Source organism: Symphalangus syndactylus, chromosome 6, assembly GCF_028878055.3.
Source record: "Symphalangus syndactylus isolate Jambi chromosome 6, NHGRI_mSymSyn1-v2.1_pri, whole genome shotgun sequence".
NCBI classification, from domain to species: Eukaryota; Metazoa; Chordata; class Mammalia; order Primates; family Hylobatidae; genus Symphalangus; species Symphalangus syndactylus.
In genome coordinates, this window is record NC_072428.2 from 117,347,476 (window position 1) to 117,364,410 (window position 16,935).

At 37.5% G+C, this 16,935-nt stretch overlaps 1 protein-coding gene across 4 annotated transcripts in view; it reads right to left on the minus strand.

Moving 5' to 3' along the window:
• Positions 1–1,615: 1,615 nt before the first annotated feature.
• Positions 1,616–16,935, minus strand: part of ZNF800 (zinc finger protein 800) — a 47,236-nt gene continuing 31,916 nt past the window's right edge. For all 4 annotated transcript variants that reach the window (XM_055283884.2, XM_063642223.1, XM_063642224.1 and 1 more), the window contains one exon: positions 1,616–1,951. In XM_055283884.2, the coding sequence (XP_055139859.1) occupies positions 1,753–1,951 (199 nt within the window). In that variant the 3' untranslated portion in view covers positions 1,616–1,752. The remainder of the gene's footprint in view (positions 1,952–16,935) is intronic.

The following is a 16,935-nucleotide window of genomic DNA, read 5'->3' on the forward strand; positions in this document are numbered from 1 at the left end:
GGAGGGGCTGATCTGTGAAGCTCCCTCTATTACCACAAAAAGGAAGGTTACCAAGGTAACTGGGTTGGAGGGTCTTGTGATGACAAGATGAGGAAGTCTGTATGTAGTAAATTCTGTTTTCTCAGGGAAATGTGAAGTAAACAGGGAGAAAAAGATCAGAACATTCTGAGGAGATAAAAAGGTATGAAGAGTAGTCTCAGATGTGGAGAACTAAGACTACAGTAGGAACAACAGCACCAACTTGGTTTGAGTTAATGGATTGGAAGTAAAAATGAATTGCCTGAATTGTATGTTTTTCTCAAAGAAAATGTTCAGTTGTCCCAGTAAGGCCCATGGAAGGCAGATGGTAAGATTTATCCAGAGTTGGGATTTTGTCAGGAAAATTAAGAAATTATGGTTCAAGAGTGCTGAAAGCAACGCATTTCAAGGAGAGTGATCATGATAATGGATCACAGAATCTAGACCAAGCAAGGATGAGAACGCAAGACAGGGGCTGATAAACAGTGGGGAAAAAAATGAAGCAAATGAATTAACTGTCAGTGAGCAAGGAATCTAGGATAGGAAGATGGTGATCAGAGCATGGAATGTCTGATGATGTGCTAGTTCAGGTCCTCTTAGAAGCAGACAACAAGACAGGGTTCAATGTGCAAGGGTTTTATTAAGGGAACTCCTGTGAAGGATAAAGGGAAGGAAGCAGGAGAGGAGAAGGGAGACTTCATATCATAATACAGGTCTGACACCTGTGAAAGGAGAGGGGAACTGGGCCCAAGAGCCTCAGGCTGCATGCAGCATAGTTCTCAGAAAGATTCAACCAGGCCACTCAGGTGTTCCCAAGCCAAACTTGCTCATCAGAGGAGTCCTACATCTTCCATGAACGCGCCACCACCAACACCCCATGCTGTGCCCGCTCACTGACTGGGAGTAGTGCCAGAGAAGCATGGCTTCAGTGCAAACCCAGCGGTGGATGCCTTCGGAAGGCAGGGGGACCTGTCAGTCACTTCCGCTCCCTGGAGCAGGAGATCTGAGAGGCCATGGTCACCACAGACAAGACTGTAGAGAGGATGCGGATTCTAATGATAACACGGTCTAGAACTGTGGTAGCAAGGACTGATTCTGAAGGGGAGAAATAATCACTGGAGATGAAGTTACAGGAAGGAGGGGACTGGATGTTGGAGTTCAAGTTCAACCACAGTTGTGCATAACACAACTCCAAGTTGTGTCAAGCACCCCACAGTCACTGAGGATTTGGACAGTTATTAAAACAATCTTCTGGCAGATGGCAATATTTGGGGTTGTGGCGCGGGGGGTGGGGAGGTGGACGGGGGGAAACTAGTTTGTCGATGCCAGGATTTGAGGTGAAGGTTCAAGTAGGAGCTAGTCTTTGAAGAACTAATTATGACAAAACTCACTAGGAATAGGAAATCTATAAATTACAGGCTGAAAGGAAAAGGATGGTATTGTCCAGTGACAAGATTCTCAAAGAAGCCGGGATTTTGGCAGGCAAGAGAGGACTCGCACGGAGGCCGCCCCCAGCCTGTCCCTAAGGCACGTGGTCCTCTAGAGGGCTTCGCGGGAGAGTTCTGGCTGAAACCAGGGCCGGCGAGGGCAAGGGGTGAAAGGGGTTTGAGGCGAGGCAGAGGACTCGGGGTCTGCGGACGACTGGTCGGCCCGTGGAGACGGCCGCGGCGAGGCGCCTGAGGTACGGCGGTGCGGAGCGAGGGCGAGGTCCCGCCAGCGGCCAGGCGGCGGCGCTCACGGAGCCGCGGGCTTCCCCAGGCCCCGGGCCGCGTGCTGGCGCTCTCGGGCGGCGCCGCCGCGGAGCTTGGCGCGGCAGCTGGCAGCGGCCTGACGCGTGGTGACGGCGCCCGCGGGCGGGCAGCGGTTCCCGGGGGCGGCCGGGCGCAGGACGGCGGCGCTGCGGGACGACGGCTTCGCGAGGCTTCGGCCCGCACTGGTGGCAGCGGTCCCCAGGGAGGAAAGACAAAGATATGCGGGTTAGAAACCAAGGAAAGCGCGCCGACGCCTCTCAGCCCCGCAAGAGCTGCAGACCCAAGGGCAGTGCGGTGCCACTTTCGCCCAACAAGGTGCTACGAGAGAAAACTGCGGTGGTCATAGGAAAACAGATCCAATTCAGGTCTCATGCAACAACTTGGTGGCAATTTAGGAAAATGTATCAAAACCCTTAAATGTCTGAATACTCTTTGACCCAGAAAGTCTAGCTTGAGAATTTTCCCTTAAGGAATAATTATGAATACCTACTAACCTTTTATACAGGGTGTTCAGTGCAGTATCTATAATAGAAAAAAATGCCAGAAAAAAATGGCAAAAAAAAAAAAAATGGGAATGTCCTATACCCAACAATAAGGTATTGGTTATAGTCTTTTTCTTAAGCGAATACTAAACTGCTATTAAAATAATGCTGTGAAATAATACGTAATGATATGGAAAGGAATTGATACTATATGCAGTGAAAAAAATCAGTTTCATCCCCATTTGTACCATGTATGGGTGTATACTTATGTGTACATGTGTGTACACACGACACATCACATATGTAATAATGGACAGAAACACATCAAAATGTTAAGCAGTTATTTCCAGCTGATAAAGCTGCAGGTAACCCTTTTTAAACTTATGTTTCCCAAATTTCATACAAGCATGTTTTATAGTAAAAAATATAATACAAGGAATTTTACTCCATTCTTACATACCCATTCTATATTTATCTCAATTCAAATTTATGAAAATCTTTCTTTTCTATTGTGTAGCAAAGTGGTAGACATCAAGAGATTTTTAAAAATGAATAGAGTCCACAAAAGTAGTTTTTCTTCCTCAAAAGTTCTGCGTAAAATACAGTATTACAGAAGAGTTTATTGCTTAAACATTTTGCAGTTAATCAAAGCCACTGTCTTTTGTGACATTATATCTTTTAACTCTAGTAATAATTTCCACTTCAGAAAAAAAAATTCTGGGCTTTTGAGAAATGAGAAATGTAATTTGATTTGTAATTTCCAGGCTTGGGAACACAAAGTTTGCTAAAAACAGAAAAATGTGGGACAAATGTTTTAGATCATACCAATGTTTTAGAGTAATTCAATGAATCTTTCTTTAGTTTGAAATAATTGAATGGGATCAAAACTAAAATATGACAATGAACTAGAATCTAAGCTTAACATCCTGGTCTCCCAATCATAAATTAATTTAAAATTTTAAGTTAATACCTAGGGAGTCCGTTTTGCTAAGCCTTGTTCCGGGAACATGCATAAAAGTGATAATAAAATTATAATAATATAACACAGGAGAGGGGTTCCAGGGCTTTGTTATTAGATTGATAGAAGATCCATTGTAAGTTTCAGATATATTTTAAGCTAAAGTGAGCTCAGAGTTGTCAGGCTGATTTTATCTAATGATGAGCAAATCCAAGATTAGATGTTTATTGGAATGTTGCTTTGTTGTTTAAACAGATGATGACATAAGTAATCACACCAATCCTGTAAGTGTCCTTCACCCTGAAGGTACTGGATACAATAATTGTGTCTGGAAGCATACTTTTGGTAAAAATTATCAGAAATAAATAAAATGTCCAAAGAGAACAAATCCTCTTAAGGCCAAAAGTTTGTGTTAACCAACTGCTCCTGAATAAAATGAAGGTTATAGGAGCTTTTAATAAAACATTTTCTCTCAAAAACCTTAGTATTCCCCAAATGATGTAACCAAACAGTGTTAAATACAAATAAGACAGAAGAGCATTTATTATTGGTGCTGCAGTCCAGCTTTCACTATCCATACAGTGATTTCAATTTAACTCAACATTTTTGGAGTCCCTATTATGTCTCCTGCACTGTGCTCAGACAGTATGAACAAAAAAGATAACACAAGGTTCCTACCTTTGAGAAGCTCTATCTAGAAAATTACCTTCAGATTACTCAGAGGCGGGGGATAACCTGAATCCCTAAATTACTCGCCATTGTCATGCCAAAGCTTCGCATCCCATATTCTTCAAATGAGCTGATTTCCTCTCATTCCTTTGCTCAGATTTATCCAGAGCAACCCACTGCCTCCACAATAGCTAAATCAATAGAGATTCTGACTAAAAATATGGACTTCCTCCTCCAGAAACATGCGCAGAAATGCATACACCATTTACTTCGTTTCACTGCACTGGAAGCTGATTTCCTGAACATAAGCAATATTTATAAAGGATTATGCCTCCTTTCTCTTTTGAAAGAAAAATGACTGTTTCCTGGAAAAAAAATTAAGAAAATTCTGACTGTTCAGTAGTACATCTCAATGAGATCTAGTTTAAATGAGTTGAAACTGTGCTTTGGCTTTTGACATAGCAACATATACTTCATCTTTGATAATCCATTACAACTTTTTCCCTATGGCAACAAGTACTGAAATCCTTGACTCACAAAGGTACATATTTAATAGAACGAAAGCAGAATTGCATAGAATGGAATTTGCCAGGTTAAGGTGGCCTGCAAACTGTAACACCAAATTCCTCCAAGACTTTCAAGTTAGATTCAAGTCACATTATTTCCTCTGCCTTCAAGTTCAATTAGACTTCTGGAAAGTCAGCAGATTTCTGTCTGGTTAGAGAAAAACATCTTACCCTGCTCCTGTTTCTTGGCAACACCTTTTGGAAAGGTGGTAACAGCTGCTGATATGGAAAGCACCGAGGCACAATGACGTGCAGCAATCCTTTCCTCATCAAGCAGGAAAACCATGCTGTGTTCCTGACATCACAGGTGCACCAGCTGCCCCCAGAGTGCAATTTTTCTTCTTCCATTTGAATATTTATTGAGAACGATTATTTTGAAGATATTGACAGTCTTTCCAGTTTCCAAAAGGTGTTCTAAAATGGAGTTCTCCTTTGATGACATCAGCAAGCACATGAAAATGTGAAGCTGGATGCACTGAGAGGCATCAAGAGTTTCATTCAATTGCATGCTGAAGAGAAATATGCAGAGCTGCCCATTTCTTCCAAGTCTGAAGTGAGTGATGTCATTTGACAGAAGCAGGGCCTCAATTTTCTTTCATGGACCACATTTAAGAACCTTTGAGTCAAACTATTTGATTCCGCACTCCCCTTACACTATTGTTTCCCACCTCTGTACTTTTGTTCTTGGCATTTCACCCATCGAAAAATGTTTTCTCCCTGCTCTCATCTATTCAAATCCTGTCCATCTCTCAAGACCCAGACCAAAGCCAGTCTCTTTCATTAAGCTTTCCCTGACTACTGCAGCCTGAAATGATCTATCTCTCTTCTGAACTCTGACAATGGTTCCTATCTTTGACAGTTCTCAAAATGTGGTTCTGAGACCACCACCTTTAAAAATGCACCATAATATGTATTTTTACAAGCACCAGAAAGAGCTGTGGTAATTTCTCCCGTTTTCCTGAATCTTCTTTGCGACTCTTAAAAGAATAACTCACTTCCCAGATGGATGGAGAGAAGACTGACAATGATTATTTTTGCTGGGGTGACCAACTGATTCATCTGAATTATTCCTTTCTGTACTCATTTTCACAAATGTTTTGATTTGTCAGTTGTGTATCTGTCAGGTCTGTAGTGTCATTGCTGACTGCTGAAATCCTACATTTACCCACAGACTTTTCAATCACAACCTCCCAGTGCCATGGCCATCCTTCTAAGGATTCAGATGGTGCTACCATTTTCAAAATAACTTCACACTCTATGAGAAAGAATTTAAGCAGAGCTTAAAATGAAGGCAAGCACAGTTAGATGGAAATGGCTACAACTGACATCATATACTCAAATAAGATGTAAAATCAAATGTATTCTGGAACTGAGCAGCAACTTCAAGATCATCTCTTCCAACAGATTCACATTACAGATGGGGGAAATGTGGAGAATGGGGTATTTCAGAGCAAGAAACTGAAATTTAAAAGAATAAAAATCTTAAAGTTAAAACAATAGCAAGATCACATACAGTCCAAGGCATTGTCCTAATTAGCTCATGGATTCAACATTAAGGATAAATAAAATTGAAGAATTAAATGAAAAGAATTAAAGAATGAAAATAACTCAAAATGTAAAAGATGGATCACACTCATCTATAAAAATGGCCCAAAAGACTGTCTTTGATATTACTAGTAACAAGATGACTTGGACTCAAAACCAGTTATGCTTATTCATAATAGTTATCATGTACTTACTGTATACCAGGAATTGGGCTAAGTGTTTTACATACATTAGTCAGCTCAACTGCATTAAATTCTAATAGAAAAAAAGTATCAAAAGAGAAAGTCTATAATACCTCTGTAAGAAAAGAAATGAAGAAAGCAAAAGCTGGCCATGCATCTGCAGCCTGGTCTAGTGGAAAGGATGCTCTGCATATTCAACAATATCTGGTCTGAGTGGCAGTTGCATTCCTATGGGGAAGATGAGTGTGTTGCACTACCAGAGTTTACTGACACTGGTTGCTGAGAGCTGATTCAATGCTCACCAAGCAACCTTCTGATTATAATTTATTTTTCCATGTAGATTTGCCTATTGGGAGAAAATGCACTGAACCATAAACATGAGAAACGATTGTGCCTGACACTTCCCATCACAAATTAAAGAACTGATTTGTGGTATTTATACACTACTATGAAGCCGGTTAAAGTGATGCAGTCTACTAATACCTAGTTACCTCTCTGGATGAACCAATAGTCAGGGTCAGCCTTAGAAAGCAGTGGCCACATCAAAGTTACCTGTGAGGCCTGGCAGGGAGGCCAGCCTACCCTCTGTCCTGCTCTCCACCTTCTTTGAACAGCAAAATCCCACATGATTACACACACACACACACACACACACACACACACACAATAACCATTTTAATTAGAAATGGAAATGATGGGAAAAGGAGGAACAAAATATAGTGTTTTTCCATGCTCTAGAGCACTACCTTGTGAGCTTAGTTTTTACAGCAGATTAGGCCAAAGTGGTTCTTTTTTCCAATGGCACCGATAAGTACTTATTTTGCTTATTAAAAGAATAAGTCACCTAAGCAAAAAGAAAAAGTTCAAGTAGAACTTGGACATATAAACTTTTACCAAAGAATAAATATAAAAATATTTCAGATGTCCATAAATACATGCAATACATCATTACTTAGGGGTGTTGTTTCCTTTTGGGATGTTTTGTTGGCCAGTTTTTGTTTTCTGACATCATCTCCATAGGAGAGAAACTTATAAATATAGCAGGATCCTAACATGACTTATCACAATTCTTGACAAGCCTTTTTATTCATTATCTTACATCAAGAATTCCAAAGTCAGAATGCAGTAAGAACCATTAGGACCCTGTGTTCAGGGTTGAGGATAACACACCTAAAAGCTGTGCTAAAGCTATGAACATCATGAATACGATCTTACTTGTTCAACTACTGAATTTTAACTATGATGATGGTGTTATGAAAATATATTTTTAGTCTGATTAACTTTTTTTCCAATCAACAATGGTTGGAGTCTAATAGTATTTTCAAACAGAACTACCAAGTAAATAATACATTGAGAAGGCCTGCCATCTTTAGGAAGAAAGCAGAATTACTAATTATCTAACATGAAGTTCAAATATAAGTACTCAACCTCTATGAATATTATCATGGACATTTGGCATGGGACACATTTTTTAATGGATGTGTCTTTTGTGATACAATTTGGTCCATAAGATCTAAAATCAAACGGTTCTGACAGGCTCTATTTTTCTCTGAAAATTAAAGCAATAATTGCACTGATAGATAAGTTGGCCAAAGAAAAACCCAGAATGATCAAAATTAATGGTGTATTTTTATATAGATGATCATGAATCATATCAAGATAAAATATATAGTTACAAACTGTTTTGAGAAACAAATGAAAAACTATTTCTGTGACATGCATTTGAGGTTGGAGATTTTAAAATTTAGAAAATGAAACAAACATTTGTGGTTTGACATTTATACCATCATTGCTTCTCACTGGCCTTGAGATAAACTGTTTGTACATACAGTACAAATTTTTACACAAGTCTGAAGGTAAATGATTTCCCTGAAAACTTCATCTGCCAATTCTTTCTCAAATGGAAAATTAAATATACAATTAGCTATTTTTGGTAACCAGCAATAACAGCTATTTATAAATTTGCCTTATTATTTTTTAACTTTCAACATTATTTATCATAAAATAAATCAGTGACCCTCTCTTCCTGAAAGAAATGTGAAATACATCATGTTGCATGTGAGGTACTCAATATGCTAGAAATAAATAATAATTTAATACTCTGTCCATTCATATTAACAAAAAACAGTTGTTTAATAATAATAGGCAGTATAGCAAAATGGAAAGTTCATGGACCAAGGAACAAAAAAATCCCCGGCTCTACAATTTTCAGACATTGTTAAGTAAAAAAAGGCAAGGTGCAGAAAGGTATGCATAATATGCTACCATCTGTGTGAAGGACAATGTATACATTTCCTTGATTGTACATACATGAAATAGCTCTTGAAAGTCCAAGAAATTGGTAACTTCTTGCCTCTGGGGAAGGTAATGGAAGAACTGAGAGATGGGGTAGGGAAAAAACTTACCTTTCACAGTATACCTTTTTGTACTTTTTAAAAACGTTATTACATATTAAAATAATCTTTAAGAGATAGCTGGCTTCTATTCCTGACTTCTTCATCAGCTACACATTTGACCTTGTGCAATCACTTACCTCAGTTTTCTCCATTTTAAAATACTAAATCTCTAGATTCTCCATGTACAACTCAACAGAATTATGGCTCAATCGAAGGTATATACAAAATATCAGGTGGTGAAATAAAATAACTATTAGCCTTAATTTGCAATGACTTACTCTTCTGTCTTTTTATTCTGTATTGAAAGTAAAAGTGTGGTTAACCCACCTTTTTAACATATCCAAACTATTGCTTCTGACATACACACTCTCAAAACATTTCAATTACTGAGTAAATATTAAATGTAAGTATAAAGAGGTAGAATTTTTGTGGTAGAGTTTCAAAATTGAACCTGAGATAGGAAAAAGCTGAAAATCACCCATATATCTCCAAAGTTATCCCAAGAATCTTCTAAAAGTCATCCATAATCTTTATAAACAGAAGATACTAAAAGAATCAGAGAAGGCCATGAGTAGAGCAATAGAAAGCTTAGACCAGGAAAAATAGGACATGAAGAAGACACTACAAAACAAGAAATCAAAACTTATTGATACCTTACAGGACAGGGAGAATGGGGACAGGACTGGTGATCCATTCTTTCATAATTCTACATGCTGTGGGGTAAAACCGATAGCCTTGGGTCTCAAAGGGCTTAGAGGCTAATCATGGGGGGCAATGTAATTAATAATGCAATAATAACACAAAGGATAGAAGTAAAAAATAAATGGTAAGGTAAATGTGAGTTTATCAGAAGAAGTCTCCATGAATTGGAACTGTCAAGAACAGATTCATAGAAGAAATAAGACTTTGAAGTCTATGTAATAAGCAAAGTGGTGGTGGTAGCATGAATAAAATGAAGAATTCAAGCAAGGAGAGTCAGTTCCAGTAGGATGGGAGCAGTAATCGTAGATAACAGGGTGATGAATTTAGTTTTAGACATAGTTTGATTCTAAATAGTAACTTGGCTAAAAATATTAAAAATTATTTTTCAAATGTTGGGTTGCCAAATTTTCTTTATAGAACTACATAGGAATGATGACATGCTAGTAATATATCAAAACTGGCTGACTAGGCAAGATCAACACACACCTAGATCCAACTTTCTAATAGGCAGGGCCCTGAGGTATGAGAAAATCACACTTACACAGGATATTTGGTAACCATCTTCCAGTATTTTCTTGCAGGTACCTAATATGATTTCCTAACACAATTTTCATACTCAGGAATCAGCTCCACCCAAAAAACATAAACCAGGAAATCAAGAGGTGCCAGTTTTACTTTGCCTTTGATTAAGTTTGTGAATTGGGCCTGGGTGATGAAATTGAGTGCTGTGGGTTTTAACTATATGAAAAAATGTCAAAACAAAATAAACCAAAAGAACCATCTGTCAGTGATCTAGTGATTTTGTAAAGCTAAAGCAATGATGTATAACCACTTAACTTCTGGCAAAATACACACTATAAACTCAAGATATTTGTTATTACATGGATAAAAAGTTGTGTCTGTATGTGTGTGTGTGTGTGAGAGAGAGAGAGAAAGAGTGTGTTATTGGTAGAATACTGATAAATCTTGTAAGAAATTTCTAAAAATGTATTTCTAAAATGTTGGCATAGGGCAAGAAAGAATATCAACACATATAAAGAAGGCTATAAAGCAAATGAAGTCCTCAATGCAGAAAGCATATATTCTAAAATTCTATTCTACTTTTGATTTTTGTTAAAATCCTTCAAACACCCAAATACACATATCTTCATCAATAATCTCTTAGTGATTTACTGGGGTGTGAATGAGAATATAGAGGCTTGCCAGGAAAAAAAAAACTGATGTTTGAACAAAAAAAGAGAGACTGGAAACAGGTAAAAGTTTACGGTTAATATAATTGTGTGTTACAGCAGTGTGCCTTGTATTACCTGATGTGGATATTAGGCCTTAATGCTAATACCCATCATTGATTAAAGTATAAATAACAAGAAAGAGAAACCATTTTCAAAGCATTAAAACAAAAAACTTAAAAATGTGTGTGTGGGTTTTTTTTTTTTACTATAGATCATAAGGGAATAACAAAAATTGTTTTATTATAGCTATCCTCTTCTAATTCAGGTCTGTCATTTCTATTATTGACTTCGGTTTTTAGGAGTTATAACTCAGCCATAAAATTTACTATATTGAAACTTGACAAAGTCTCCTGGAAATTCTTTCCTTTAAAGGCATATTTTAAAAGTTAATGCCAAAAAAGTTGGATACAGACCAATGGCATCTTGAGTGGTATACAGACCTATGCTTTCTTTATTACATCAATGGTTTCAATCCCAAGCAGGGCTGATTTCTGAAAAGTCATCTTGCATACCCTCATAAGTACCCACTGGCCTGGGGGTGCATGGTGGTAAATAGGCTGCTTCATTTCACTTTTAACGAGACACAAATTTCCACTTTAATACTAGTGTTTTCTAGATGGCAAGATCAGAAACAGTTTTATCGTTAGGTTCTTCCTCCAGAAAGGAGGTGGAAAAGGGAAAAACCAGTGAGGGCCACAGGATGACAATGCAGGATCTACATTTCATTAAATATTCACCAGTCCAAAAAGTGCAGCTTTACAAAGTATAATTAATATATTTAATCATCTGTTCAACCTTTAATAGTACCTTTATTCCCTTAGACTCTGGCTATGGATACTAAATTACTTAAGTTTCTCATATGGATTATGTCAAATTCTATCAGGATCTTATCAGCCAGATGGCTTTCTCCTAGTTTCCTTGACTAGATTAGGCACACAGACATAGTACCTGGCTAGATAAGAGGCATGGGGAGTAAATCATGAAAATTCCTGGACAGATCAAAGCTATAGGACTCAACAAATAAATCTTATTTAGTCCAAGAACACTAATAAATTGCTTTATTTTTTAAAATAAGATTTTTCCTTTTTCAAGAAATAATCTTTTAAAATAGGTCTTACAGATTTTATCTTAAAACCTCTCTGAATACAACACATAAATTAATTCATATTGCCTAATACTATTACAATTTAATTATTCAGCACTTCTCAGAGTAAAATCAAATACATGTTATATTACATATTTTATATGGAGTGGGGGTAACAGAGAGAGAGACAGAGAGAGAATCAGAGCTAGCCAAATACCTGCTCCCAAATGAAAAACTGAAATAGGTAGGTATTATCATAAATTACATAATAAATGAAAAGAATCCATGTAGTAGTATAATACATTGATTCTATTTATTCTTCCTGGTAATCCCTTCAAAGTCTATGGCTTCAACAACTACATGAACACTAATGACTTCTAAATCTCTAGCCCCTGGGCAATTTCTCTCCTGACCTCTAACCTGTACATCCTACTCCTATTAAGCATCTCCTATTAGATATCCTTCTACCACCTCGAACTCAACATATCTAAAATTTAATTCAGCATTTCCCCCTGGAAAAGTGTTCTTCTTCCTCCTGTATTCTTTGCCTTGAAGAATGGTGCCACCCACCTGCTCAACTAGAATGCCTGAAACTGAATCATACTGGATTCTTTCTTCGTCTCCACTGCCTGGAAAATTTCATTTCTGAAATAATTATTTCACCTGTATCCTTTTCCGTAGTCTGATTGCCAAAATCTGAATTTATGTCCTATCACTCTTACTTAGACTTCTGAAATAGTCTCCTAATTGATTTCCCTCACACAATCCTACATCCCCACCTCCACTCCAATTCAGTCCCCTTGGTGCTATTATATGTCCCTGTTTATAATCTTTCAACGGTACTCCTAATCTTGAAATATAGTTCAAACTATTTACTTGGTACATTGATTTGGCCATTTCCCTGTCTCATACTCCTTCCCTTAATCTACATGTGATTTCATGTCTCTGTACCTACATGGAAACTTTTTCTGCCTATCTCTTTCAAAACTCAAGAATAAATTTAGGAATTATAAGTCTTTCCTAACTCCTCAGTGTGCCTTAATATTCCACTTCTGTGTCCTTATAATGTATTCCTCTTCCATCATACTTGAAGAGGAACTGCATTGCTTATCTCTGTACCTGACTGAGTGCCTCGCACGAAGCAGGCGCTTATTTGTTTACTGACTGAATGAAATAAGTCAATGTAAGACAGTGAAATCTGAAGAATACTCATGGAATACTTTAACTTTTGATACTGAACAAGCTCTGCCAAAAAAAAAGTGTTTAATTTAATTTGCTTATTATTACTAATCTGTCCCCAATCGTATTTTTAAATAATTTCTTTCATCTTCTATTCAGTAAAGTGTGCTAAGTTGAAGTCTTCAACTTTAAAAGGCAAATACCTCATTTCAAACACAACTAGTCTTACAAGTAATAAACTTGTCAATTAACATGTAATACAAAGGCTTGCATTACTCAAGAGACTAAAAGGAATTTGGGTTAATTCAACCTAGCAAATACCTGTTTGCCTGCATACCTAGGACACCATCTATGCATCAGTAGCATGTAAACAAATCTAGCTGTCACCAACCCACAGCCCCCAAATCAACTACAGTCACGTCAGTAAATCTCCTGTCACGTATCATAGCCCCAGCATCCCTTCAGCTTCCTATGATCAACCCAGTAAGGTTTGGGTTATTTTTAATTCTTACCAACAAAGTTAATTTAGTTATTTAAAAGCTATAACACTACTTCCACCTCTGTATGGAACATACCAAATTAAAATTCTAACAAAGAGGATCTGAAAGCAAAATATTTTTAAGTAAAGAAATTAAAGTTATTTTTAAAATAGAGCTTATTCAAAAACAAAATTGTCAGTCAATGCCTTAAAAACAATAAACACACCTAGTCCTAACAATATCATGATGAAAATTAAGCACGTGTAATCTTCAGAGTTGAGTGTTATTTTTAAGAGGCAACAGAGTCTCTGAACAGATGACTTACTTCCTCTACTTGTCTTTTATTTGACCTCAAAGGACCATAGCTGACAGGAGGATCGGAAATGAGAAATTACTTTTAGATTCATGTTTATCATTTATCTGATGGTCACTGGAAAAAACGAAGGACAAAGTTTCATCCTCTGCGTACTGAAACTTTAATGGAAGACAATATCCAAAACAAAACTATTTTAGACTGGATCTAAAGCCCATTACACTTCTCTTATAGATGGTTATTATTTATAACCTTATTGTTCAAAGTGTGGATCACACACCATCAGCACAGACATCACATGGAGCTCGCTGGAACTGGAAAATCTCAGGTCACATCCAGAGCTCCTGACTCAGAATCTGCATTTCAACAAGGTCCCACATGATCATATATACGTTAAGGTTTGAGGTTCTCTGGTTTATATAGTTGAGCAGTTCTGGCTAACCCATCAAATTACCCAGGTAGTTGGTACAAAATATATAGGAGCTTGGACACTACCACTAGAAATTGCAATCTGATAGATGTGGAGTCAGCCAGACATCTGCATTTTTTCAAAACTTTGTAGGCAATTTGAATTCATATCCTGATTAAATAACCAACCACTAGTGTAATCAAAGGAATTTTGGCTTTGCCAAAGTACAGAACTCCTTTAAAATACCAAACTCCTCTACTCTAGTACATTGAAAATAACATTTTATGTATTCTTGTTTCAGACACTCTATTTTGTAAAACAGACAAATGTTAATTTGTATATTTACATATAATCCTTTATAGGAGATTCAATAATCTCTCCTACAGAAAAGTTGAGGTCAACCCAGATGTATGCCCTTCTCTGAAGAGACCCAAACTGGTTCTTTGCTGGAACAAAATACATTTGAAATCACAAGGTATCACTAGCACATAATATTACTTGTGATTTTTTTTTTTATTAACATGGTAAGTCATCCAAGATGGAAACTTTATTTATACTAACAGCAACTCAAATACTCAAAATTCAATCAACAACAAAGTTAAAATAAAGAGTCAAAAACATGAGAACTAAAATATGAAAAAATACTTTATCAGTGTCACTGATATCACTACAGGCATGTAATGAAGCATGCAAATGTGTACTTGGAGTATAATTAAGTTAGGAATAAGGACATAAGTTAGTATTGCTTCTCATCAATAATGAGCAAAGAAGACTGATCCTGGCATGATACTGGAGCAGTTGTGCAGGTCACTTAACCAACAGCCTCCATCCAAAATGCATTTCCTCCACAAATTCTATAGGTCACAAACTGTGTACTCAGTACTGTGCTCAGCACTCAGGACACAAGGACACAGCCCTGCCTTCAAGCCCCTTTTTCAGTCTAGTTGGGGACACCCAAATAAACAGGTAGTTACAAAACATGGTACTAACTGCCACAACAGGAGACGGAGAGGGTAGGATGAGTATATTGGAGGGTACTCAGCTGCCTTGGAGAGACAGGGAGGGTTCCTAAGAGATGAGTCCTGAAAGAAGAGAGGTGGGTAATACAAGAGGACATTCCAAGCTGAGGCCCTAGAAAAAAGAGCACGAATTTGCACTTTAGAAAAATCACTCTAAGGCCACGTGTGGTGGTGCATGCCTGTAATCCCATTGCTTTGTGAAGCCAAGTCAGGAGGATTGCTTGAGGCCAGGATTCGACACCAGCCTGAGCAACATAGAGAGACCTCATCTCTACAAAAAATAAATAATAAAAATTAGCAAGGTGTGGTGGTACAGGCTTGTATCCCAGCTACTCAGGAAGCTGAGAAAGGAGAATCACCTGAGCCCAGGAGCTCGAGGTTGCAGTCAACTAGGATTACACCACTATGTACTTCATCCTGAGTGAAAAAAAGGAAAAGAAAAATCAATCTGGCCTCAGACATGAAAAAAGCCTAGACTTATAAAATTCTTGAGAGTAATCAAGTCGTATTTTTCTTCAAATCCTAAATGTTTAGTACAGTCCTTGGCATAAAGTAGTTGCTCAAGTGTAGATGGCTGAATAAATGGGTGAATGGAATTATATGTAAAGAAATTTAAAAGTCCAATAAAGTTTAGCCCATGAACTATATTCATGAATTCACTAATATTTATTCATTCCATATGTTCTAAATATAACCTATTCTTGATGACTCTAGATGAATAAACTCAGCTTATGTAGAAAAGTATATCTTTTGGAAAGGTTCTCATTCAACATAGTTTCATTATTAAGCTTTAGAACTTAAGGCAAAACTGCTGTTACCAAGTAAAAAGCTTAAAGCAAAACTATGTTGAATATGATTCTCTCCTAAGATGCTGAATATATGAGAAGCTACATAGTGAAGGCCCTACATAAGATGAGGCCTCAGACCTCAACATGTGCACAATTCCAACAGAGACAGAACTATTCCAAGGCCAAGCACAGAGATATAATTATTCCAAGCCCCAGTGTAAGAACCACCTTTCCCCAAAAGCTTTTTGCGGAAAATGCCCCAAAATAATATTTAGACCAGGAAAAAAATCTAGTAATCTGTTATTTGATTGGAATTTCCTCAGAAATACAAACAGCCTCCATGAGACAAGTATGACACTAAAACTGCTTTGACTGAATCATCATCAAGCCTGGTCCCATCTTCTGATTAGAAAGGTTCCACAGTGCCTTCACGAAAGTGTCAGTGTGGGGTAATAAGTTGTTCACTCTCATCCTTAGGGAAATAAATGCAAAAAGCAAAAGAGAGAAACCCATTACTATTTTAAACTACAGATTAAGGTCTGTGAGAATGTAGTTAAGAGTCTAGGACCCTGTAATTTCCCTGCCTTTGCTACTTGGTATCTGTTTGCCTGTACTGCCTGTACTTTGCTGTTATCCATCCACTCATTCAACAGATATGTTTTAAGTGTTAGTATGTCCCGAGCTTTGTGCTAGGCCCAGGGTCTACATAACTCTCCCCAGTCCCTTACATAAATCTCTCCAGTGGGAAGAAAGACATTAAACAAATCAATGCACAAATATAAACATAATTACAAACAGTATTAGATGACAGTAGGAAAGGAACATGAAACAAACAACAAGGAAGGCAGACATACTTTATCTTTATTTAGAAGTGACATTTGGCAGAGACCTGAAAGACAAGTAAATTAGTCAAGTGATGAACATACAGTAACAACAGATCTGTGTTTTAGGAAGATATTTCTAACAACAGCATGGAAGACAGATTACAGAAGAGGTCAGTTAAGAGACTACTGCAATAGTGAAGGTAAGTGATAACAAAACTACTAAGAGTGGAGATGGGAAGGGGAAGCAAACGTGAAAAACATTTAGAGGCAGGATGGATAGGCATTGATCACAGATTAGGGAGAGCATAAAAGAAAGAAGTTAAGGCATTTGCCAGGATT